Source organism: Bombyx mandarina, chromosome 21, assembly GCF_030267445.1.
Source record: "Bombyx mandarina strain Sakado chromosome 21, ASM3026744v2".
Taxonomy (NCBI): Eukaryota; Metazoa; Arthropoda; class Insecta; order Lepidoptera; family Bombycidae; genus Bombyx; species Bombyx mandarina.
In genome coordinates, this window is record NC_143227.1 from 9,449,488 (window position 1) to 9,476,746 (window position 27,259).

At 39.1% G+C, this 27,259-nt stretch overlaps 1 protein-coding gene across 7 annotated transcripts in view; it reads right to left on the reverse strand.

Moving 5' to 3' along the window:
- Positions 1-27,259, reverse strand: part of Rbcn-3A (rabconnectin-3 alpha) — a 70,906-nt gene that overhangs the window by 17,161 nt on the left and 26,486 nt on the right. For 6 of the 7 annotated variants that reach the window (XM_028171858.2, XM_089736322.1, XM_028171860.2 and 3 more), the window contains 22 exons: positions 26,931-27,082; positions 26,729-26,792; positions 26,135-26,212; positions 24,841-24,963; positions 24,179-24,314; positions 23,078-23,257; positions 20,768-20,989; positions 20,012-20,187; positions 19,076-19,213; positions 18,254-18,369; positions 17,633-17,882; positions 8,795-9,038; positions 7,969-8,089; positions 7,387-7,598; positions 6,690-6,929; positions 5,766-5,998; positions 5,223-5,395; positions 4,729-4,829; positions 3,764-4,008; positions 2,778-2,969; positions 2,209-2,330; positions 671-813 (listed from right to left, as the gene is read on the reverse strand). In XM_028171858.2, the coding sequence (XP_028027659.2) occupies positions 671-813; positions 2,209-2,330; positions 2,778-2,969; positions 3,764-4,008; positions 4,729-4,829; positions 5,223-5,395; positions 5,766-5,998; positions 6,690-6,929; positions 7,387-7,598; positions 7,969-8,089; positions 8,795-9,038; positions 17,633-17,882; positions 18,254-18,369; positions 19,076-19,213; positions 20,012-20,187; positions 20,768-20,989; positions 23,078-23,257; positions 24,179-24,314; positions 24,841-24,963; positions 26,135-26,212; positions 26,729-26,792; positions 26,931-27,082 (3,661 nt within the window). The remainder of the gene's footprint in view (positions 1-670; positions 814-2,208; positions 2,331-2,777; positions 2,970-3,763; positions 4,009-4,728; positions 4,830-5,222; positions 5,396-5,765; positions 5,999-6,689; positions 6,930-7,386; positions 7,599-7,968; positions 8,090-8,794; positions 9,039-17,632; positions 17,883-18,253; positions 18,370-19,075; positions 19,214-20,011; positions 20,188-20,767; positions 20,990-23,077; positions 23,258-24,178; positions 24,315-24,840; positions 24,964-26,134; positions 26,213-26,728; positions 26,793-26,930; positions 27,083-27,259) is intronic. The other variant, XM_089736323.1, reaches the window with a different exon arrangement.

A 27,259-nucleotide genomic window follows, 5' to 3' on the forward strand; every position in this document is an offset into this window, starting at 1 on the left:
TCTACTGCCCATTTTGAGAACAAATTATTTTTAGGGTCTCAATTTTTACACCTACTTGAAAACCATCATAGCGAGAGTTCAGTCGGTGTCTAAGAGTCCTTCTAGATGAAATTACAAATCGCCTCCCAAGCCTTTACACAACGCCAGCTTTTTTTTCTGGGTCTCTTACCGCTCCCCTTTCGGCCTGCAGCGCCAACAAGGGGGCGTTATCGCCTACTTTGGGAAATGCTGCATTAGACCGAAAAGGAGTTTACAGTACAAATAATTACGATGGTAAAACACTGCGGCGAGGTGACAATATACCCTTACATATCACATTAAAGGCGAAGAGCGAGAATAATTTTGGAAGAAGATTGGAAAGCTTTTTTTATTTATTGCTTAGATGGGTGGATGAGCTCACAGCTCACCTGGTGTTAAGTGGTTACTGGAGCCCATAGTCATCTAAAACGTAAATGCGCCACCCACCTTGAGATATAAGTTCTAAGGTCTCAAGTATAGTTACAACGGCTGCCCTACCCTTCAAACCGAAACGCATTACTGCTTCGCGGCAGAAATAGGCAGAGTGGTGGTACCTACCCGCGCGGACTCACAAGAGGTCCTACCACCAGTAGAATAAACCACCAATAAATTATAATATAACGGCGCGTGGGTGTCGTTTGTCGATGCGTACCCGTCATCTCGATGCCGCACAGCTGCAGGAAGTGTTGCAGGTTCTTCTGTGCGAGGCGCAGCACGGCCACGCGCATCACGAGCCACGAGTACGAGTCCGGGTCCGAATGTTCCGTGTTCGCACCTTTACGGCGTTTCTCTGGCCTGATGGGGAAGGAAGTAAAAAAGATTATTCTTTTATTAAGAAAAACTAGATCATGACCGAGCTTTTCTCGCAATTTTTTTTTTACAAATTGTGTGTTCTAGAAATTATAATTAAATACGAATTACATATTGATAAAATGATGAAATATGAATAATATTTTTCGATCTTGCCGACAGAATAATAATAAAATATGAACTGATTATTTAAAAAAAAAAGTGCGTAATTCATAAGTCTTGCTTATATTTATACAAATCTAAAACTTTGCGAGACTTAGAGGAAGGGAAAAAGGAAGATATGTTTCCGCCAAAAGTCAATCTCAAACCTCAGTGTTGACAGTCACATTATGTTTAGATTTCTAAATTGTAAATGACTAATATTTTGCCAATTAAATTGACTGATTTAATTTCATGCTATTTGATTAATGTTCCAAATTATTTTCATTTCATTTCAATTCCTATTAACATTTTTCACAAAAAAATTATAAAATATTAGGCTGTATGGTATGATACATTTCCCTTTCCAGTTGGAAAAATACAACAACTACTTCTACTGACATTTGACAACTACTTAATTTCAATAGTAGTTTGATGTCACTTCCGTTGCATACCTGCGTGACGTTCTGTAAAAATTTTACCCTCATGCGCGTAAAGAAGTTTCACTTCAAAAATATCAAAATTATCGATAAAGTTGATTATTGAAAACACGAATAAAACCATCATTTTCTGAAAATAAATCGTAGCTAGATCGATTTATCGCCCCCGAAATCCCCTGTATGCTAAATTTTATGAAAATCGTTGGAGCCGTTTCCGAGATTCAGATTATATATATATTTAAATACAAGAATTCCTCGTTTAAAATATAAGATATGTGTGAATTTTTTTTACCAATTTAATGTACGGTTCATAATTAAATTGAATGTTTGTGTGATTGTAACAATCTTCGAAACGTACAAATTTTCACATATAAATTATTAATATTTTTTATTATATGATTTTTATCACAGCACTAGTATCGATGTATGCGTGTATCAATTTTCGCAAGTGACAGCGATGCGTAACTGGTGGTTTAACTAGAGTTTTAATATTTAATATAATAATAATAATATTAATAAAATCATTTATTGCCTTTCACATTAAATAAAATAAAATACAAAAAAAAGAAAAAGGCAAAAGGAGGTGACTCAGCTAATGCTGTTCAAGGTCGATAAATCGAACAGCGCTGATTTTCAGTCACCCCCGTTTCCCTTTGGTTCTTTGCGAGAATTAATAACAATATTTAATAACAATAGGAGAGGCCTATGTCTAGCAGTGGACGACTGTGGGCTGTTGATGATGATGATGATGAATAACAATATTTACGTGCGCGTACAATGAACGAAGCAAATTTGAACTTACTTCGTGTTGCTGGTGTCGAAAATGTCATCATCGTCGGTTTCACTTCCGCTCTCGTCGACATCTTCAGCTCCAGATTCAGCTGAATCGTAATCGTAATTCTCGGGGTCTTGCTCCGACGTCGGCTGTTCACGATAAATGACTATTGTAGCTATACTGAGACCTTAGAACTTATATCTCAAGGTGGGTGGCGGCATTTACGTTGAAGATGTCTATGGGCTCCAGTAACCACTTAACATCAGGTGGGCTGTGAGCTCGTCCACCCATCTAAGTAATAAAAAATAAAATCTAAATTGCAACATGTTGTTTCAAACGAGATTTTTGAAAACTATGATAACTTTCGTAAATTTTAATGAAATAAGTGGTTACTTAACACCAGGCGGACTCTAGCTCGTCCTCCCATCTATGCAATAAAAAAATTAAAAAAGCTATCGATTATTTCAGAGGCCATCGACAAACGTGACTATGATTATTTGTTTTCGTATAATCTGTCTTTGTTTTATATTTATTTATTTATCAGACAATTTACTTTTAAATTGCAGTTTAACCGTGTACAGATCGTATACAGTTACCTTGGTGAGCAGGTAGGTCAGAATGCTGTACTGCGGCGGAACGAACTGCTCCCTGTACGTGGGGCGGCCCTCCTGGATGTGCTTGTGCGGCGCGGCCGGGCCCAGGCCCAGCAGCCGCATGTTCAATAAGGCTCTCTTCTCGCGCAACGACGACCACACCGAGGTACCTTCTGTGCGCTCTACCAGTTTCGGCTGTTGAATATAAACAGTTACTTACATAATAGAACTTCCTCCAACTTTATACTGGTGGTAGGACGTATTGTGAGTCCGCGCGAGTAGGTACTACCGCCCTGCCTATTTCTGTCGTCAAGCAGTAATGCGTTTTGGTTTGAAGGGTGGGGCAGCCATTGTAACTATACTGAGACTTTAAAACTCATATTTCAAAGGTGGGTGGCGCATTTACATTGTAGATGTCTATGGGCTCCAGTAACCACTTACCACCAGGTGGGCTGTGAGCTCGTCCACGTATACATGCAATAAAAAAAAAAACAAAAAAAAAACTTCCAGTTTACGAAAAAATTTAAACTTCATTTATTTTTGTTTTATTGACTAGGAGACGAAGTTTCTCTGAAAACATTTTTTTAAGATTTTCAGCTTTCAGATGAACAAAAAAAAAACATATAAGAAATTAGAAAGTTAATTGTAGGAAATGTGAAGTTTAATTATTTTTTGTGCATACAAATTGAAACAAACCCGCGTAGACATGACGGCTAGTGAGGCAGAAATGCTGTGAAACGGAGGCCACGACACAACGAGTGCAGTGAACATTTACAAGATAAGCTTATAATACCCATAGACACATAGATCTTTTAAAGTAAATGTTGTTATCCATTTTGAGATGTGAATATTTAATTGTGCTATATCACAGCTTTGTCGCTATAAATTCATTGACATGACGGTCTTTTTTATGATCGAGTTCACGCACTCTTCAAACGTCCGCGGCTTAAAAGACCGATCGTTGTGATGAACCCAGTGTTGCGCAGTACCTGCGGCGGGGCGGGCGCGGTGGTGAGCAGGCGGCGCACGCCCCCCCCGAAGAGCTTGGAGTGCGCGCGTGCGTCGGGCGCGTGCGCGGCGAGGCGGTACAGCAGGTGCGCGTCCCTGGCGGCCAGCGCCCAGCCCAGCAGCGCCAGGTACACGGCGCAGAACGCCTCCGCCAGCAGCACGGCCAGCCGCGGCGCGTCCTCCTCCTCCGCCGCGCGCACTGCCAGCCCGCGCAGCGCAGACACTCCTGACGATCAACGACCACGTCACATTACTGACCCGCATAAAATTATTCTTTCTAGTAAATCGATATCATCATCATCATTATTCTTTCCTATTACCCTCTGCTGGGGTGTAGGGCTCGAATCATTTTTTTCCATTTACATCGGTCTTGGGCAATCTGTTCTCTCATGCCCAAGACGCCAAGTTGTTCTGGGGCGGCCTCTCTTCGTTTTGCCCGGCACTTTCCAGGTCATTGCTCTTTTTGATAGGTAAATCGATAGGTCGACATTAAAATACCGATCTATTAATCTATCTATCGATTTATCAATAACAGTAGCCGGTAATTGAAAACAAAATCATAATTTGTAAGTCGTTAGCTTTATGGGATAGGACAGACAGAGTGTGCATCTCTCAGTATTCATTAAAAATATAAAACGCTTTTATCCCACAAACTGTAAGACGCCCGTTACTGGATCAATGCGATCAGTAAAGCTCACGGTCTTCCTAGTCTAAAACTTTAGTCGTAGCCCATAGAAACTAGAACGTGCGTACAGCTCATCCGCCCCGGGCGTTATTATTAAGCTTTAACTGTATTATTGTATTACGGCTGCCCCACTTTTCAAACCAAATCGCATGACTGCTTCGCGGCAGAAAAGTGCAGCATGGTGGTACTTGTTTACCTGTGAATGAACTCAGAGAGCCTTGCAGTCCATTCTATGGTACGAGACGAAATAATACGACATACCTGGCCATTTATTGGGCGGAGTGGTCACCACAACTTCATCAAAAGATTGACGTCTAGTTCTAGCTAGGAGTTGACTAGTTCCTGGGGTCTCGGCGATAATCCTATAAAATAAATAAATTTAAAAAGCTACCCAAGTATTATAACAACCGTTAATATTATTAATTTCCTTGTCAAATAAAACAATTATTTTTTTGACTCAACTCATTTAAAACAGGGGCTCCCAAACTTATTTTGTCTACTGCCCACTTTGAGAATAAATTTTTTTTTAGCGCCCCCATTTTTTCACCTACTTAAAAACCACTATAGCTAGAACTCAGTCGGTGTCTAAGAGTTCTCCTAGATGAAATTACAAATCGCCTCCCAAACCTCTGCACAACGCCTTCATTTTTTCCGGATCTCATACCGCCCCTCTTTAGGCCTGCAGTGCCCACAAGGGGGCGTTATCGCCAACTTTGAGAAAGACTGGTTTAAAATATTACAGAGTATAAACTTACCCGTCGTGATGATGCTGATGTTTCATGCTGAACGTATCAGAATCACACAAGCTCTGGTATATACAAGCAGAAAGCGCCACTGATAGTTCCCTCAGGGTATGGAGCAGCCTGGTGGCCGAACCTCCCGGAATGCCCAGCTCGCCTATTGTACCCAGCATGTCATGTGCTACGGCCTGTAAGTTTTTTGGTTAATAGTTTGAAGGTCTCCTTCACATCTGTATAGTTGTCATATTGAAGATGTGACGTCATAAGCTGTGCCCTACCAATGTAAGTACAGTATTAATATGGCCATCGAAAATTACCGCAACATTAAAATAAACAGCAATTTATATTGAGTTAGAATTGACTGTAAGCATATTTCAAATTAATCTTGATAAATAAGTCAAGTGTTTTTAAATCATTGATGAACATTTTAGACTCATTTGGCCAGTATGCCTTTCACAAGGATTAGTACAACTCTATTGCTGCGCCAAGCAAATGAAATATAAAAAATATTTTATTTATTTCGTATATTAAAGTTGAATTTAAATAAACAGCGTTCACCTGCAAGTGTCGGACTGGATCGGCGACCACGGTGTTATTGGTGGCGACGGCCGCGGCCAGCAGCGGGAGCGTGGTGGGGAACGGTAACGGCGACAGCAACTGTTGGTGTTGCTTATCTTGACCTAGTTCTTGTAGCAGCAACACCAGTTCCATTCGGACCGAAGCCAGACCTCCCCCTCCCGCTCCGTGCAGGGAACAATACGACAGCAGTGTACGAAGCAGGGTTTCGTTAGCTGTATGGGAATAATTTAAATTGTTATTTTAGGTATTGCTACGCGCTGGGGTTCGGGAAAAGTAAAAAATTTAGCAAAGTACAAATTAAAACTGTATTAACACTTAAAACACTTTTAATTCTCAATTCACTTCTCCCGCTTCGCTTCAGGTGTTCCGTTTGCTGTTTCGCTTCGAATATCTTTGATTACTAACTGCTTCGTGCCATCTCTGCAACGCTTTTATAGTCGAGACGACATCCCTATATTTATCGAGAATATTTTGGACAAGTCGAGTAGCTTCGACGTGTTTCCGTTATCTGACAATAGATGGCGTTGTACTTCTCGAGTTTTCTTGACGTCACGAGTGCCTTTGATATTCGTTTTGGCTATTCGGCGATAGACGGCGTTACTCTTATCGGCATAACAATATCATCATCTCACAGACGGCAATTCCTGAACAGAGACCTCGCCCAAAATTCGCCACAACGACTAGCACAGAACGCATCCAGCAGATTCTTGCGATTTTATAAAAAACAAAATTTTTTTCAATTTCGTCTTATTTGAGCCGTGACGTGATCTAAGTTCTAATTACATAATGATGGACTGGTAATTAACTATACCGGCGATAATACTCGTCCATACGGGAGTAAGTATCTCCATATTATTACAGCCTAATACTTCATAAATTTACTAGCCTAAAATCGAATTTTACCTTTGAGCCATTTTTTCCTCGCGAATGCGCGTTGAACTTTGGCTTCAAAATCTGCCTTTTCTCTGATGAGCAGTTGGTGCAATGTTGGCTTGTCAGGTAACGGAGCGGGTTCGGTCTCGGCACAGATGAGCTCCCCGCCCGCCGCGCCCCCTCCCCCGCGCGACGCGTACCCACAGAGACGACGCAGCGCTTCCACTTCACGCTCCAACCAGATGTACAGTTGGAAGCGGAGGTGGCCACCTAATATCAGAAGGTACTGTACTATTTTATTATCCATACATATAAATATAATTGGAGTGTCTGTTTGTAATATTGAAATAACCGCTTTTTACTACATGAATATGAATATGTATAACGTTTTTTACAATTTTTATCTGACTGTCTGTTTGTTCCGGCTAATCTCTGGAACGGCTGGACCGATTTTGACGAGACTTTCACTGATAGGTAGCTGATGATATAAGGAGTAACTTAGGCTACTTTTTTTAGACTAGCTTCGCCCCGCGGTGTCACTCGCTGTACGACAATAACCGCCGGTAACGTCGCGAGACTCAGATACCTATTAATAATAAAATTTAATGTTTCCGAAGTCATAAGGACTTGTGGGATTGTCATTCGATTTTAATAAAATAGCTTACTTCTATTTCGTAAATATAAAAATTTTGAAACTAAATATTGTAATCATTTGAAATAAACATACCATCAACTTCGAACCCAGTGGCTAGAGTACTCAATTCTTCCATCAATATCTTGAGACAGGCCACAAACTTCAGTTGTTGCGCCATTATGTCGACTGTGGGAGTTTCTTCCGCTTCTTTGTTATCAGATGTACCAGGCACTGCTGGCCCTTCGTCATCATTTTGGTCCATTTTCATTTCTAAGGGCGGTGTTGAAGCACCGGACGCCTCCGATCTACCAATCACATAAATTAAGATTTAGCAAAGTAACAATTTTATTGATGAACGATTCTATGATTTTTCATCAAAATTTTATATTATGGAAATTCATTGATCCCTTCTTTTTAAAACACTAGTTTTCCGGTTGCATATTCGCTCGCGTGCATTACACTTTTATCGTGTATGCCTGTGTTCTTTCCCAGAGTACAAATCATTTCCATACTGAATTTAGTCAAAATCTGTAAAGTTGTTTGAGCTTCAGGCCTTAACGGACAGAATGACATTCGTATTTTTAATATTAGTGACGACGGATTATTTCATTGAAATTATTCAATATGTTCGAGTTAGTTATTTAAGATTCGCTTGTACACGATTAAAGTGCTTACCCTTTATCATCGTCGTCCCAAGACAGGACAAGTTCGTCAGTTTTGTTTGAGGTGACAGGTGCCCCCCAGTCCATTGTCGATGCTCCCCAATCCATATTGATCTCTTGTTTTTCTTCCGGCACTAAATAGGAACCAAATAAGATTAACTTAGATGAGGTAAGACATGAGTTGTAAGGTCTCTCTTTTTTAACAGTACAACGGTTGCGCCGCCCCTCAAACCGAAACGCATTACTGCTTCACGGCAGACATAGGCAGGGTGGTGGTACCTACCCGCGCGGACTCACAAGACGTCCTACCACCAGTAATTAAACAATTAATAATTTTACGGGTTTGATTTTTATTACACGATGTTACTCCTTCACCGTGAAAGTTAATCGTGAACATTTCTTAAGTATGTATTTCATTAGAAAAATTGGTACCTGCCGGCGGGATGCATCGCTAGATATGCACCGGACGTCTTAACCTTTAGGCCACGACTTCAAAACGACCTTGCCCTACCATTTCTATACATCTCCTAGTCACATGCATCTCCTCTCTACGCATCACATGTTCATACCACGCTAACCGTCCGCTCTTTAATTTGTTGCTTACCGGGGCTACTTTCACACACTTCCTCTGATATACTCATTCTTTATTTTGTCCATTCTTGTCACTCCACACATCCATCTCAACATTCGCATCTCTGCCACATGCACTCCTCTTTCATGCTTTACTTTCGTTGCCCAATAATAATAATAATAAAGCAGAATGACGTTAACAGTCTAATGGTAGGCAGCGGCTTGGCTCTAAAACTACAAACCCATAAGGTTATTAGAACGGGCCGTACTTTTAGGTGTGTTTTCTTCAACAATGTGTCCGGAGTGTATGTCGGGCGCGTCGACGGAGGGCGCGGCGGCGACGTGGCGCGGCTTCTCGTCGCGCACGCGCGCCGGCAGCTTGGACAGCACCTCCAGCGCCAGCGCGGGGCAGCCGGCCTTGAAGTGTCCGTGGGCTGTTTGGAAGTACAGGCGACGTTCGAGGCGAGTGATGCCCTCTTCGGGTTCTTGTTGCAACAGTGCCAGTGTTCCACCCTGTAATTAACGTTAACTTGGTTTATTTAAGCCCACTAAGTTTCTCGCCGCATCTTCTCAGTGAGTCGCGTTTCCGATCCGGTGGTAGATTTTGCGAAGCACGGCTCTTGCTAGGCTACGTGTTAGCAACGTCATCAGGTTTGAGCCCCGTGAGCTCACCTACTAGTTAAGGCGACGCTGATATAGCCTCTCAAAGCTATCAACTTAGATAGGAAAAAAAAAGTTTATTTATTTTAGACATCAAAGACAGACGAACATGAACCTCACATGATAGTCAGCGGTCGCAGTCATTTATGTAACTAGTCAGGTAAGTATTGTCACACAGTAAAAATTTTTCTGTTAGAATGCTGGCCACAAAAAAGTTTATTGAATTCGAATTTCGAATTGTTCATGAAAATAAAAATGTATACTTTTAGAATTTTACTCATTTTTAAATATGGAGTGGACGCTTAAAGAAGACCGTGTTGCAGATATTGCGTTGCATCGTTGCGGTTACGCGCCAATTCAAATTTTTAACATACTGAAAAATTTTAATATAACCAAAAGATTCGTTTATCGTACCATCAAACGATACAATGAAGACACTAGTGTAGATGACAGGTCAAGAAGTGGTCGCCCTCGGTCTGTTAGGACTCCAGCAGTGATAAAAGCTGTGAAGGCGCGAATTCAAAGAAATTCCAAACGTAAGCAGAAACTGTTGGCCCTTCAGATGGGGTTAAGCAGAACCACGGTGAAAAGGGTGTTAAATGAAGACTTCGGCTTCGGGCATATCGAAGAAAAACAGGACATCGTTTGAATGCTCGTCTAATGGACCTGAGACTGAAGAGATGCCGCGCTTTGTTGAAGCGGTACGCGGGAAAAAAATATCGGGAAATTCTTTATTCGGATGAAAAAAATTTTACCGTAGAAGAGAGCTACAACAAACAAAATGATAAGGTGTACGCACACAGTAGTGAAGAAGCGAGCAACCGTATTCCGCGTGTCCAACGAGGTCATTTTCCATCCTCGCTCATGGTATGGTTGGGAGTTTCTTATTGGGGCTTAACAGAGGTACATTTTTGTGAGAAAGGTGTAAAAACGAATGCAGTTGTGTATCAAAATACAATCCTGACGAACCTTGTGGAACCTGTTTCTCATACCATGTTCAATAACAGGCACTGGGTATTCCAACAAGATTCGGCGCCAGCTCATAGAGCGAAGAGCACACAAGACTGGCTGACGCGCAGATTGAAGGCCTGTATTCAAAATCACGGAGTTCATTTTGAATAAACTTTAGTGTCATAAGAATCTATGTTTTGTTAAGTTCATTTTGGTATATGAATGGTTACATAATGAATAAACTTGTTTCAATTATTTTACATTAAACATGTGACAGAATTTATGACCTGACTAGGTATATCACCAATGCCAGGGAAAAACAAAATCCTTTCCTGCAGATAAGGTCTCTTTTTAAAGCAGTCTTTCTCAAAGTGGGCGATAACGCCCCCTTGGGGGCGTTTGAAACCTAGAGGGGGGTGTTAATGGGCCCAGAAAAAGATGGGGGGCGTTGATGTGGGTTAGGGGGGCGATGTATAATTTGTAATTTCATTTACTTTATATAGTATTTTAAATTTCACTAAAATTAAAACCCACCTACTACACAGTAACGAATAATTAGTTTATATTTCTACCCTGTATGATGTTATAAAAACTTAAAATACTTAACATAGATTTCGTAGGATAGCCCGCAAACCGTACGCAATCAAGTTGTAACAAGTTTCTACGGATAAAGGATAAAGATCGATGATAGTTAAAAAATTAGAGCAATTTTACCTTAATTACATTGCACCAGAAATAATTTTAAATATTAGACTACTACTACGAAAAAAAACTACCAGCAGAGTTTTAAAATATTATACATACGTAAACTAACATAAATTGATGTTTTAATTACTTTCTTTCTTGTTTTTAACATAAGGGCATTTTACAGGATTTTCCTAGCATTTTATAAGAAATTACTGATGTAAGAATCATAATTTTTAATAAAATGGAAATACGTATATAATTATTGTTCAAAAAGTTGTCTTAGATTTTTTTTTACAATTTACCCATTACCTTCCTGTGTCAAATAGTATAGTAAGCCTAAACAGCTCACTTATTGTAAGCATTGTTTATTATCTAATATATAAAATTCTCGTGTCACAGTTTTCGTTGCCATACTCCTCCGAAACGGCTTGACCGATTTTGATGAAATTTTTTGTGCTTATCCGGTATCTATGAGAATCGGCCAACATCTATTTTTCATCCCCCTAAATGTTAGGGGTAGTCCACCCCTAAATTTATTTTTTTATTTTTTGGACAAAATTTTTAATTTCTATTTTTTTATGATACAACATACAAAAATACATACAATCCTCAATTTTCACCCTTCTACGATCAACCCTTATTTTTTATTTGCTAATTAAAAACTTTAAATTTTTTTGCGAGAATTTTGTTTTTATTTTGTCATGACGTAGAATAAAAAAAATCATATTACTCTGAAATTTTCACCCCTCTACGATCAACCCCTATTTTTTATTTGTTAATTATAAACTTTAATTTTTTTGGCAAGATTTTCATTTTTATTTTTATTTTGTCATGAATTAAAATAAAAAATCTGATGTTACTCTCAATATTTCATCCCTCTATGATCAACCCCTATTTTTTGTTAATTATAAACTTTAATTTTTTTGGCAAGTTTTTTATTTAGTTTTATCATGACTTAAAATTAAAAAAATCATATTACTCTCAATTTTCACTCTTATACGATCAACCCCTATTTTTCCATCCGCAATAAGGTTGCAAGATGGCAATCAAATATTATAATTGTAGTAAGATAAATTCTTATTCAGAGTATATAATTTCAAGTTCCTTTAATTATAATTTTTTAAAATTGAATTTGATCTCCCGCGCTCGCCGGTCGACTACTGATCAACTATCAATCGATCAGCTATCCCCACCAGGTGTCACCACTGATCCAGCAAACATCACGTAGTAGGGATGGGGACGAAGCCGGTCTCCTGTCTTACTTACTCACTATACATCATAGATTATACACTTAATATATTTGAGAGCTATACAATACTATACATTTTTCAGCCATGTTTTGTTGGTTTTATTTGTGTATCAATAGTATGTTCAGTAGGTCTGAGAATCGGCTACTATCTATTTTTCATACCCCTAAGTGAAAAGGGTTGTCCACCCCAAACATTAATTTTTTATTTTAATTTTTTGGATATATTTTTTTGTTTATAATGAGGTATTATGTGGTTAAATGAGGTTTTTATTTCTACAGTAGAATTTCCCTAGAAATCTTATTTAAGGCAACACAACGTTTGCCGGGTCAGCTAGTTTCTATATAATAATAGGTTGAGGAAAAGTTTCCTCGCATTTTTTAAGAAAATTCACAACATTTTTTAATATAGTTTATTTACATTTAACTAAAGTATGTAGGTACAATTTTGTTCGATAACTTTTTGCCATCATGTAGGTAGAGACATGATCCCATTGCTATAGAAATTTTGGGGCTTCTGATCAAAATACCAATTGTCGCGCAATTGGTTTTGGCAGTTCTCTCGTGATGTTAACCTGACACTGTCTTAAGAATTCTGAAGATACCGAAACAGGTGGAAATCTAAAGGTGCAAGGTCAGGACTATACGGCGGATGCATTAACATCTCCCAGCCATGCTCTCTTAATTTTTACTGAGTGGCTAAAGATGTGTGAGGTCTAGCGTTATCATGATTCAAAACCACACCCCTTCTGTTGAGTAATTCCGGCCGCTTTCTCTCAACTTCTTGCTTTAATCTCATCAGTTGTTCGCACTAGAGTTCAGAATCGATGGTCCTGCCTGGTGGTAACAGCTCCTAATGAATAATGCCCTTCCAATCCCACCACATACACAGCATCACCTTGTTGCGAGTTAACCCGGGTTTCGCCACAGTCTGTGAAGCCTGACCGGCTTTTGACCACGCCCCTTTTCGAACGTTCTTGTCGTACGTGATCCACTTTTCATCACCAGTTATCAGCTTCTTCAAAAATGGTTCAGTTTCATTACGTCGTACACGTAAAGAATCACAAATGAGTACACGGCTCATTAGGTTTCTTTCAGTGAGCTCGTGAGGTATCCAAATATCGAGCTTTTTTGTGTACCCAGTTTTTTTCAAATGCGCCAAAACTATTTGTGGTCAATTCCCAGTTCTTTATCTACGTCGTAACTACTGATATGCCCATCTTGCTCCACTTTTTCAAAAATGGCATCAATTTTATTCGTAATAGGGCAACCAAAGCGACTTTTTTTTTTGTCAGGAGGAAATCACCGGACTTCCGCCCTCCACTGGGAATGGAGGGCGGGGCATGTCCCAGTGAGCACCTGCGTGAGCCGGAAAGTGAGGCGTCCTCTGTCACGATTCACCCAATTCACAAGAACCGGGCGAATCGCCTCGACGGTCCTACGACCAGCCGAAGGATTGGCCAGCCGTCTGGACCATGACTCCAGCACGGGCCACTGACATTGGGCACTCCGCGCTCTGACCACACTGGAGCTGGGACGTGCCTCGCCCCGGGCAAGAAGGTCAGCCCGCCACTGATAGTCAGCGGCGAGCGCCTCCGCTTCCAGAACCCAAGGCGGCGTCCCAGCTAGTACACACGCCGCCTCGAAGGAAATGGTGCGATAGCTGCGGCCGTTGCAGAAGCTTCGCTACCCCCACGGCCAAAGACTGGCCCCACACGGGCGCCCCGTATAAGGCCATTGATCGCACCACCCCTGTATAGAGACGGCGCGTCACCTGGTCAGGACCCCCAACGTTGGGAAGGCTGAGGTACTTCAACTGCACCCCGACCCCAATACGGACGCCTCCAACCACGATATGGGCATCGACAGGTGGCACTCTTCGGGCCCTGTGGAATCACATGGCCTCGGATTTACTGAGCGCCACGTCGAGGCCCAATCTCCTGATTTTGCCGACGACATGCGCCACCCCAGCGGTAGCAAGACGGGCAGACTCAGCAAAACCTCCCCCCCCCCCCGGGCCACGACCAACGTGTCGTCTGCGTAACAGATTACGCTTAGGCCCGGGAGGAGGGCACCCCCTCGACCAGAGCGACGTGCATTTTTGACATCAACATTTTCAGATTGAAAACGCTTAAACCAAATTTGTGCTACTCTCACAGACACTGCACTAGGTCCATAAACATCGCAAAATTTTTTCACGGCTTGCGTTGCATTTTTACCTTTATTGTAGTAATATTTTAAAATGTATCGTATATCTGCATTAGATTCACTCATCTTGACAGTACAAAAAATAAATAAAAATCACACATCTTCCTAATTTTAATTTGGAATTATGTTCTTTAGAATTTAAACTTTTAATGATATCAAAACCAGCCAGATACAAATAGTATAGCCAAAGAGATTTTATTACAAGTTCATACATACTATAATGCGAAAAGACTTTTTCCCCAACCTTTAATTATAAATATTAATTATTACAAATAATAAAAACGCTGGCTTAGGCGGTGGTTTTTATTTGAGCCAGATCTAAATTATAAACTAAAATTCCATGAAAAATTACCCTTATTTATCTATAATACGAAATGATATTAATTTATTTTTCGTAGTTTAATAAGTTATTATTGTTAGGATGGATTCGACCAAACTTAAATTTATACTCGAGTAACTATACGAGGAATAACCTATTCCATGATTTTAATCTCGAGTAAATCCATAGTCGTTTTTCCACGTATACTTGCGCTAGGAATAACAATACGCGAATAGCAGAGTGAATGGTGAACAAAAATAAAATCCGGCAAATAAATGTTGTTGTTCAACGGCATAGTGTAAGAGCATACAAATCGTCAACTCGATTTTGCCGTATTTTAGTGTGAAAAAGTAGCTGTTGTGTAAGATATCCAGCTGTCAAACGTATTATTTTTATTTGTTGTTTGTTTGAGGGAATTGTCAAGTTTTGTCGTGTGGTATTATCTTTTTTCGTTTAAACGTTGCATTATACAATGCCAGACTATTAATAATAATTTAGTGCATTGCGTTGACTTGAAATTAAAACAGAATAAATATTTATGAAATGACAGAAATCAGATGTTGGACTGACTGACGCCATTACTTTATTCTAGGAATAGCTCCGTTATTCCGTGCGAAACGGCGGTATAGTAACAATTCCCGAATAGGCCCACTATTCTTAGAATTGTAGATGGTAAAACGTAAAATTGATTTACTCTCGATTATAGTAATCGGCAAACTTCTTGAGCAAATGACCTTGACTGCGCAGAACCGAATTTTAGATCACTTTGGTGGTGAGGGTGAGGCGCGACGGCAGGGGAAATCGTATCGAGCGCGTTATTGGTAGATCAGTCGAACCTTGCGTCCCGCACCGCGCCCTCTTTCCGCTTGCTCCCAAAAGTACGCTTGCATACAGTAAAAAGTCTGTCGTTATTAATTGTTACGTTATTTGTTATAATTGCTTGTTGACTTTGTTGCCATTGCTATATGTTGAGTGTTTGTTGATTTTTTATAAAAAATACACTATGCCGCGACAAACTGGTGTAGTATTCAAAAGAAAGGGTAGAAAAATTGTGTACGACGTATATTGCTTCATTATAAAAGAGGGGAAGAATGATATGGAAAAAGTAAAACAGACTTCGGAAGCAAGAAAAACATCAGTGAGTACTGTTAGGTGCATTATTAACGAAGCCAAAGGCTCTGGCTTACTCGCCGTGTTTCGGACTCCGGGTAAGAAAAGATCAGGGAAGAAGAAAGTTACCGGAATGGATAGTTAGATGTAATCATAATAACTACATAACAAGCAGCGAAACTCCGTACCGTAGAAAGGCTTCGAAAAATTTAAAGAAGATATAAATTTTAATGGCTCGGAATGAAGCTTACGACGAATTATGAAAGAGCTAGGCTTCAGATGGAAAAAAAGAACAGAAAATAATCGGAAGCTGGTAAATGAAAAAAGTAACATTCGATTACTACGAATCGAATATCTTCAAAAAATAATTAATTATAGACAAAAAAGAAGACCGAATCGACCGAGTTGTAAACTACGCCGATGAGCCCTATGTCGACTCATCACGATGATAGCGACTCGGGTGATGAAAACAGTGATGATGATGATGGTCAAGATTATGATAACGAAAAAAAAATTACAAATACCAGCTTCGCTTCAACTGAACCAAGACCTGGCAACAGCTCTAATTTTGACTTAATAGAAGGAATATCTATTTTACCCCAAGATTAAATTATTACAATTATTAACCTATATATTTTGTTGATGTTCTAATAAATATATAAATAAATACATAATATGTTGATTTTAATAATTTAATAGCATTATGACGCAGAGTAAGTAATGTTTTTGCACGTGAGTGTACCATGCGCAAACTTACCCCCACTACGTCAACAAATGCTCAAGAAGTTTGCCGGTTATTATAACTGACGAGTTATTCTAAGAATAAGATTTACTCTTGTTTGGTCGAATCGACCCTTAGTAGTATTATTTACTATTCGAAATATAAAATTTTAATTATCTTATGATGAGAATCTTATATTAATGAGAAAGATATTCAACAAAAATAGTTTCGTTCTAATAAATTAGTACAATAATAGTACAGTGAAATAGCAATGTATTTTGGTAATTCTGAATTTAAATAAACATATTGATGAGAAGAATTCATTTTTACTTTGCAAATTTGTAAATACTCGCTCTGTAGCGATGTATGGACATATAATAATATGAAGAAACAATAATAGCATCTACAAATTAGTACTACGTGGTACTACATTTACTAAACTTAATAGAACATTTATTAATTAAATTAATGAAATTGAGGTTTTAAAGTTTTAGGGGTGTATAAAAATGGGGGCGCTGAAAAAGAATTGATTTTCAAAGGGGGCGGTAAAAGAAATAAGTTTGATAATCACTGTTTTAAAGTAACTGAAGTGAGTGTGTAGCAAAATACAAGAAGACCAAGAGAATGAAATGGAAAATCACGTGGCCAATGGATGCTCCTGTAGTACATGAGTAATCTATATCACGATTAGACCATGATAAAACGAGCATGAATCAGATTCTTGAACAACTAAAGCCACTGAGCATTTACTAAGTCCGAATCAGAAGTGTTCTGCAGGTCAACAACGACGAAGTAGTTTGGCCACCGTCATTCATGTCATTAATAGGTAGTTCAATTTTGAACTAAAAATCACAATACTTTCAAATTAAAATCAACTATATATGTATGTATAAAATTACATTTGTGACTATAATGAACCATATCGAGTACCAAAACGAAACTTACTGGTGGTAGGACGTAGTGAGTCCGCGCGGGTAGGTACCACCACCATGCCTATTTCTGCCGTGAAGCAGTAATGCGTTTCGGTTTGAAGGGTGGGGCAGCCGTTGTAACTATACTGAGATCTTAGAATTTATATCTCAAGGTGGGTGGCGCATTTACGTTGTAGATGTCCATGAGCTCCAGTAACCACTTAACACCAGGTGGGTTGTGATCTTGTTCACTCATCTAAGCAATAAAAAAAAGACAAAGCTTGGTAGTCCTACCTGGCTGGGTAGATTGTGGCGCTTGAGTCTCGGATGCGTCCGCAGGTACACGTAGAAGTTGAAGACGCTGGGCACGGGCTCGGCGTCCTGCTTCTGCTGCGGGTCGCGCGGCGCGTGCAGCCTGCCGGCCGGGCTCAGCAGCGTGTCCAGCGAGTCGCCGTACCGCTTCAGCTCCCACAGCGCCATGGAGCGAACGAACGGGTCCGGGTGCGCCCGTTCTAAGTCTATTTCACCATCTTCCGTTTCGCCGCTGTTCAACAAACAAATTTATGCTTAGATGGGTGGACGAGCTCACAGCCCACCTGGTGTTAAGTGGTTACTGGAGCCCATAGGCATCTACAACGGCTGCCCCGCCCTTCAAACCGAAACGCATTACTGCTTCACGGCAGAAATAGGTAGGGCGGTGGTACCTACCCACGCGGACTCAACAGGTCCTACCACCAGTAATTACGCAAATTATAACTTTGCTGATTTGATTTTCATTACACGATGTTATTCCTTCACCGTGATTTTATTCTTATGTAACTACGTAAATAACGAAATTTGTATTATATATTCTAATAGTTATTAAATGGATATTTTCAATTTGATATTATCAAGTTTATATATAAAATTACTCACCCTAATATTTCATCCATTAGCAATTTCTTGAGACTTGCAGGCAGAACGTTGTCCGATTCGTACAGCCGTGCTACGATCATGGCTAATTGTAAGTCACCGAGGCGCGTTATGAGGACCTAAAATAATATTTAATAGAACATCAAAGAATTGTATGTAACGTGTACTGAATTATTTCTATACTAGCGACCCGCCCTCGCTTCGCTTCGGAAACATTAAAACACACATGAAACCAAAAAAAATAAATAAAAAAAAATAAAAAAAAGTAGCCTATGTTCATCAGGGACAATGTCGGCTTCTAATGGAAAAAGAATTTTTCAAATCGGTCCAGTAGTTTCGGAGCCTATTCGAAACAAACAAACAAACAAATCTTTCCTCTTTATAATATTAGTATAGATAGGCCATATACCGCCATCCTATTTATTTCTAGTTTGAAAATACAACTTGGTTCCAATTTGATTCCAACCAGCAATGCGGACTTCTTTGCGAATGCGGATTTCTTTAGCAATTTCATTGACGATCTGAATTGTGTCCATAAAAACAGTACATCACTATAGATAAATTAAGGTTGGCCTTTTTGAATGTAATCCATAAAGTTATTATTTTGTATAAAAAGAAACTATAACACTCTAATAGTTTTCTTTTTCTTTACATCTTAAATTAATGTTGGTAATCAGCCTGTTAGCCTAAACTAAAATGCTGATATAGATAATAAACGACACCGGATCATGATAGCAAACACAAATTGAAGACCTGTGAGCAATAAAAAAGTTTGGGGACCACTGGTCTATTACAAGTTTCTTTGAAATTTAATTTGATGCGTACCTCAAGAGCATCCTTCAACGCTCCCCCGAGTAAGAAGAAGGCAGCGGCATGTTCGAACCTTTGCTTCCCCAGCAGCACAAACGCGTTCTTCAGGGCCGCCTTACGCCAACGGTTCTCCGTGAAGTCGTTCGCGAAGAACTGCCGAAACATAAACATCAGTTAATAGATAGATACATTTATTCTGAAGACTGAAATTCGGGTATTAATGGAACTTTGGGGATGTCGACCTTTATTTAGATAATAACGCAATTTTATTATTATACAAGTTGTATTTACGTGAATTAAGAATCGAATATAGGTACAACATTACAGTCGTCGTGGCCTAAGGGATAAGACGTCCGGTGCATTCGTGTTGAGCGATGCACCGATGTTCGAATCTCAGGCGGGTACCAATTTTTCTAATGAAATACGTACTCAACAAATGTTTACGGTTGACTTCCACGGTGAAGGAATAACATCGTGTAGTAAAAATCAAACCCGCAAAATTATAATTTGCGTAATTACTGGTGGTAGGACCTCTTATGAGTCCGCGCGGGTGGGTGCCATCACCCTGCCTATTTCTACCGTGAAGCAGTAATGCGTTTCGGCTTGAAGGGTGGGGCAGCCGTTGTAACTATACTTGAGACCTTAGAACTTGTCTCGGGGTGGGTGGCGCATTTACGTTGTGAATGTTTATGGGCTCCAGTAACCACTTAACACCAGGTGGGCTGTGAGCTCGTCCACCCATCTAAGCAATAAAAAAAAAATTAAATAGAATATTATACTATAATTTTGCATGTTGTAGTTGTACACGAATTGAGTTACTGGTATCGTTCTTTACCACAGACTATATCAACGTGTGTCGGTAAACCTACAATCCGTCAGAAAACTATTTAAAAACAATAATTCGGTTTAGCAATTGTACGGTTTAAATGTGTAGTTTTCCTCGACACTCACCGCAGTCATCTTATCATCGCGGTTAGACCGGAACAAGCCCCAAAGAAGCATTCTTTTCTTCATGGCGAGATAATACAGAGCCGCGTCCATGGGGTCCTGTTTCTGCATGTAGGCAGCACGTGCAAGTTTCTCCACGCTTGTGCGTAGCAATTCGCCGCGAATCCACCAGCCCACTCCTTTTAAGAAATCATAGGTATTAAAATCAATATCGAACACAAATCTGCTAATAAGATATATTGAAAGAGTGTAGCCTCAGTTCTATACTTATTTTTATATCTATCGTAGCAGTAGGTAATTTTAGTTCTCAATATGTTATTTTTATATATTTTGTGGGTAAGTGAACGAGTTTACGGCTTTTCTGATGTGAAGCGGTTATCGAAGCCCGCACTCAAAATACCGTCCCGAAAGGGCGGGTTTCATCTGTATTATTGTATAGCGGCTGTCCCACGCCACTCAAACCGGAATGGGCAAGGGTTGGTAGCTATCCATACGGGCCGACATTTCGTCTTGCCACTGCTACGTGAAAGTCCATTATCTGCTGAATCGACATTAACGATACGATAAGAGATTTTTGTCGTCTACGATCTACAATAAATGTTGTTTGTTATGTTGTAACATATCTAAATTGAACACAGATCAGACACAACTAACACTAATAACAGAGAAGATAAAACAATGTGAAAGCGATGCAAGTAGGCGTCGAGAATTAAACATAGCATTATCAAAGGTATCGTCAATAAAGATTGTATAACTCACCCAGTTCCCTCATTGTAGTCCATTTCGGTTGACCCTTAGCGTACCCGGGGACTAAGGCCAGCAGCTGTTCGTGAGTTTCAGAGTGGAAGGCCCACACGAGGTTGCAGGTGCCGACGCCGGTCCGCTGCAGGGCGGCGCGCTGGGCCAGCGGCAGGCAGCGCAGCAGGTAGCCGTAGTGCTTCATAGCGAGCAGGAACCGAAGCCCGCAGTCGTCCAATGAATCTGTTACGATTTAGCTTGTTAAAGCTGTTTAGATCTCCAGATACAGATGAGGCTTTCTACCATATGCCTAAGTAAAGTTCTGGAATAATTTGGCCACATTGCCAGAAAGGATGACGGCAACTTGGAGAAGCTAAGCCCGATACTGGTTGGACTGACCTGATCCGCACTACTCTCGACACCACAGTCCACGATGTTCTAGAATCAGCGGCAGATAAGAACAAATAGCGAAGAGTGATCCACATTAAGCTCTTATTCGTTTAAAGTAGCATAATCCATTATGCTACACGTTATTGATTATATATTATCTACTATAAGAGTATACGTTCTCACGACTCATCTAGTTATAAGCAATCAATAATAACAATAACACGATTATTGTAAGAACTCTCTTACAATTAGTATAGTGGTGTGCTCACCTGTGCACGAACACAATGTGCACGAACGTTTAGAAAGAGACTTAGATGATTTTAATTTTTAAAAAAACTTAAAAGGTAATCTTATTAGTGAAAATTATTATCACATAAATGATTTTCTTAGGGATGACATTGAAAATAAATGGATTTTTAATTATTAGTTGAATTATGGATGAATGAATGGTAAATTATATAATATTACTAGCTGACCCGGCAAACGTTGTGTTGCCTTAAATAAGATTTCTAGGGAAATTCTACTGTAGAAATAAAAACCTCATTTAACCACATAATACCTCATTATAAACAAAAAAATATATCCAAAAAATTAAAATAAAAAATTAATGTTTGGGGTGGACAACCCTTTTCACTTAGGGGTATGAAAAATAGATAGTAGCCGATTCTCAGACCTACTGAACATACTATTGATACACAAATAAAACCAACAAAACATGGCTGAAAAATGTATAGTATTGTATAGCTCTCAAATATATTAAGTGTATAATCTATGATGTATAGTGAGTAAGTAAGACAGGAGACCGGCTTCGTCCCCATCCCTACTACGTGATGTTTGCTGGATCAGTGGTGACACCTGGTGGGGATAGCTGATCGATTGATAGTTGATCAGTAGTCGACCGGCGAGCGCGGGAGATCAAATTCAATTTAAAAAAATCATAATTAAAGGAACTTGAAATTATAAACTCTGAATAAGAATTTATCTTACTACAATTATAATATTTGATTGCCATCTTGCAACCTTATTGCGGATGGAAAAATAGGGGTTGATCGTATAAGAGTGAAAATTGAGAGTAATATGATTTTTTTAATTTTAAGTCATGATAAAACTAAATAAAAAACTTGCCAAAAAAATTAAAGTTTATAATTAACAAAAAATAGGGGTTGATCATAGAGGGATGAAATATTGAGAGTAACATCAGATTTTTTATTTTAATTCATGACAAAATAAAAATAAAAATGAAAATCTTGCCAAAAAAATTAAAGTTTATAATTAACAAATAAAAAATAGGGGTTGATCGTAGAGGGGTGAAAATTTCAGAGTAATATGATTTTTTTTATTCTACGTCATGACAAAATAAAAACAAAATTCTCGCAAAAAAATTTAAAGTTTTTAATTAGCAAATAAAAAATAAGGGTTGATCGTAGAAGGGTGAAAATTGAGGATTGTATGTATTTTTGTATGTTGTATCATAAAAAAATAGAAATTAAAAATTTTGTCTAAAAAATAAAAAAATAAATTTAGGGGTGGACTACCCCTAACATTTAGGGGGATGAAAAATAGATGTTGGCCGATTCTCATAGATACCGGATAAGCACAAAAAATTTCATCAAAATCGGTCAAGCCGTTTCGGAGGAGTATGGCAACGAAAACTGTGACACGAGAATTTTATATATTAGATAACTATGCACTGCACTAAAATTCGCATGTCAAATAATGACAAAGCATACACGCTGCTTTTAATTTATGTAATAACTCATTTTCACTATGCTTGGCGAATAAATGATTTCTTTCTTTCTTTCTTTCTTTCTCTTTCAGAAATAAGATCGGTTATGTTAGCCACACACGAACACACCGTGACAATTAGAAACGGAGTTTGAAGTGGTCGCCGTGGCCGAAACTGCTAAGGAGAGTAGTAGTAGTATTGTTAAAATAGCTTACCAGGTAATACTTCTGTCCCGGTGCCCTGTGCAATATCTACACGGGCATTCGTAGCGAGTCTTTCGGCAAAGTCCGCGTCGCACGTAGACACAGTGTCCGCCAGCGCCAGTAGGTGCATCTGGTCCAACGAACTCAGCCCCGGCAGGTGCGTGTGCGTCAGGAGACGCGATAGTATACGTCCTGCGGATTAGATTAGATGGAGATGTTTTTTAATAGTGCGACACCGAACTGGACGTCGCTGGTGGAACAGAAGCTAGGTGTCTTGTGCATGATGTGGGAGGAGCTAGAACAGACTGCCCAAGACCGATGTAAATGGAAGGATTTAAATGGATGATTCGAGTCCTACATCCCCGCCGAGGGTAATAGGAAAGAAGAAAAAAGAAGAAGAGCGACACCAAACTCAGTAAACAAGGGTGTGAAGTTAAGAAACGCTTTAACCAGTGTTTGATGACAATTTTAATTATACCCTACCATGTTAAGAAATAAAACAGCAGATTTATTTTATAATGTTGGTAACCGTTTACAGTGAATTAGAAATAACATGGTAAAAATGTATTGAAGTTCCTGCTATCACGAACTTAATTAATTTGTCCCCTTTTTATTTTGTAAGTTTAAATTATACAATCTGCTACTATTCTTTATGACAAAAATTTGTCTTCCTTCATTCGCGTTTTCACTATTCGCAGATTAAAAACATGCGATTACATGCCTATATTAATTAGCCGCTAAAGATTTATTTATTCTGATTTATTATTCTGATCTAATCGGTACATCGGTACACACACATTGGTAAAAAGCATTCGGATATGTAGGTATCCAACCGAATATTCTTGTAAACGCGTCTTCAAATAATCGAATAAAAAGTAAAATAGACCCTATTACAACTATGCCTAAAGTATGTTCTTAAATGATACGTGTTTAATAGGTGTATGGCTCTAATAAAGAATAAAAAAAAATTATATCGTTTAGGAACGTATCCTTATAATCTCATTTACGTAAATTACCATTAAATATTCACGGTTTCTGTATTCTCTGCATATTTAACGGAACATAAACCCGGTGAATTAAGAACTTTTAGTGTATTTTACTGTTTTAATTTACCTTGTCTTGGACCAAAATGCGAAAGGGGCTGCCGTTCCGGCATCGAAGGCCTGCGATCTACACTTTCTTCACCCAGCAGTAAAGCGTCTAAGTCGTCATCCGTGTCCATTGTTCCCTCGAACAATTCATTGTAATCCTAAACAAGAATATGTTTAAAATTTAGTACTGCTTTTTTAGTGTGCATTTCATTTATGTATTTTCTTTTCATTTTCTTACATACAAATGTAAAAAGTTTAATGTGCTAACAAATATTGCGTAAATTTGAATGTAACTGAAAGATTTTCCTTAGCTGTCCATTAGTGCGATACGACTAGATAAAAAAACCATTTACCCTCTACCATAGGACCTGTTGTGAGTCCGCACGCCCACGGGTAGGTACCACCATCCTGCTTATTTGTACCGCGAAGCAGTAATGCGTCTCAGTTTGGGGCAGCCATTGTCACTATATTCAAACCTTAGAACTCATATCTCAACGTGGATGGTGGCATATACGTTGTAGTTGTCTATGGGCTTCGGTAACCACAACACCAGGTGTGCTATGAGCGTCGTCAACCCGTCTACGCAATAAATAAATAATAAAAAATACGTAACTACTATCCTTTTTTATGACTGTTCAATTATAAAGGATAAACATTATATAGATAGGTAAGGTCGACACTAACCTTAGCCTCCTGTATAGTGGAAGGATGATGCGCAGACTCCTTGTCAGCTACCAACAGGGTCCACAACGGCAAAGGCGGTATTGAAGTTATTTCCGCGTAATCTAACTGGACGTCCTCTGATATCTGTACCAGCATGTTAATCGTTATCTACTATTCCTTAAAAATAATGTTTAATTAAATCAAACCTTTTTTCCATATCATTTAAATTAACTAGTTTTACTTTAACTTACCAAGATATGTTTTTTAAATATATTATCATAATTAAAAATGTCCGAATTGTATTTGACTATCAAATAAGAAATATCAGAAAAAATAACATTACATATAAAAGTGACTTTTTATTTTATTTAATTTCATTAGCCAAAATGTGCAACTATGTGTCGTTTTTTAAATAAATAAAAAGTTTAAAATATTAGTATACGGTGCACATGTTATATGTAGTGATAATCGGAATTCAATTTAATAAATTTTAAAATGATGAATGAAACTGTGGTTACCTATACCTGTAATATACGTGACCCCGAAATAGCTAGCTTATTATTGAAAACGTAAAAAGCAATGCACCCCCCACAATACAGACACGTAAACATAGACCATGGAACATTGAGTTTCACATAGCTACACGAAAGCAACAATAAATGTGGACAAAGTGGTATAATAACATTTAATGGTTGTAATTTTGTTGAGCTTCATTTCAAGACAAAGTAAAACGCGAATGATATTAGATTCTTTCTAATTTCGCGACAATCATAATCGACATTGGGAATAAATGAAACCTTGTTGTTCTTTTACGATTGATTTTTAGAAATGTCAACATTTCGTCTTTTTTTTTCCTACCTATGCTGATAGCCTTGAGAGGCTATTTCAGCTTCGCCCTAACGTGTGTAGGTGAGCTCACGGGACTCAAACCGGAGTGTTGCTAAACCTGACCCCAGCAAGAGCAGTGCTTCGCAGAATCTACCACCAGATTGGAAACGCGACCCACTGAGAAGATCCGGCGAGAAACTCAGTGGGCTGTGTCTATGGATTAATTCGCTCGCCGAGCCCTTCGTCGCAAGCGACGGGTTCGACGAGGACGGTGACCGGTGCTTGTGGTGCCTAAGAACACCGTTAATGGATCTGGAGGACCCGTAATGACGTGCTTTAGGCGACGTCGATTGTTTACCACTCGGTCTACAGGATCGGGTATATAGTTTCCAGCGGCCACGACAAAAGGGTTCTCATGTCGTGCCGCCTTCTCAAAGTGAACATTTCGTAGATTATCTTGTTCATTCATGTACAAAATTTAATTTACCTGTGCAACGCCATCTAGCGGCGAAGCGGCGCCGGCGGCGAACGACACGGACAGAGTGCGCGAGCGAGACCAGCCGCGCTGCAACAACCGCCCACATGCACTCCACACGTCGTACACTCACAGAGACTCACATTGCATATTTACAACATATACGACACTGTACTTTTTTTTATATTGCATTTATATATTTTGTAAAAAAATTACAATAATATGTATACAGATTGAAAAAAAAACCTATGCAGATATATCTTACTTTCTATCTTGCTCCCAACAAATACTTTTGATTTGATGTCGTGAGTGAAATTTGGAAATAAAATGTCGGATATACAATACGTGTGTCAATCTATGACGTATCCATTCGCATGCCAGGAAGCGGAATGCATAAAATGCAATGCGTTGATGTCACGACACGTTGGCAATCTGAATGCAACGCTGATAAATGCCGAAAAGCGTTGAATTTTGTGATCTATAAATGTTATGTTTAACACAATGTGCGCGTTTTAAAGCTTGCCACTCATTTTCTTGCATCTGAATTCTTAAGATAGAAAATGAGTAATTTATCTGTAGTGACAAATTAGCGTTAGTTTAAAATACCTGTCTGGACAAACTGTCCTCGTCTCCTGTCGAACTACGACCAGTGTATGTTCCGCCGATACATCTGTCGACGGAAATATATTTTGACTTTTCTTTCGTTAATAACTTTCTTTATGGATTTAATGATTGTTGGTCAAAAAAATCCAGTCCTATAGAAGACTAACCTAATAGGTAAAATAGATTTAGTTATATAATTGTTTACCTGACGAGATGCGCAAGAATTGCTTTGACCCATCGTATTTTGCCGCTGTTGAGTAGTTCCATGAGTTGTTTGGGATGATACTGAGGCAGGACGGGGCACGCCATCTGCGACGCTTCGAACAATCCGTAGTCTGGCATGTAGTCTAGTAGCGGCTAGAAACACCACAATCACTCAAAATAGTATTTTACAACTAAGCGCGATGACGTACCTTGCCCGAAACTTTTTTAGTATAAGAAAAGTGTTTACTATATGCCGGACATAAACATCATCTTTAATTAGATTCGCGTCTCAGGAATTCCGAACTGTTTTCTTAAATTCAACATATAACT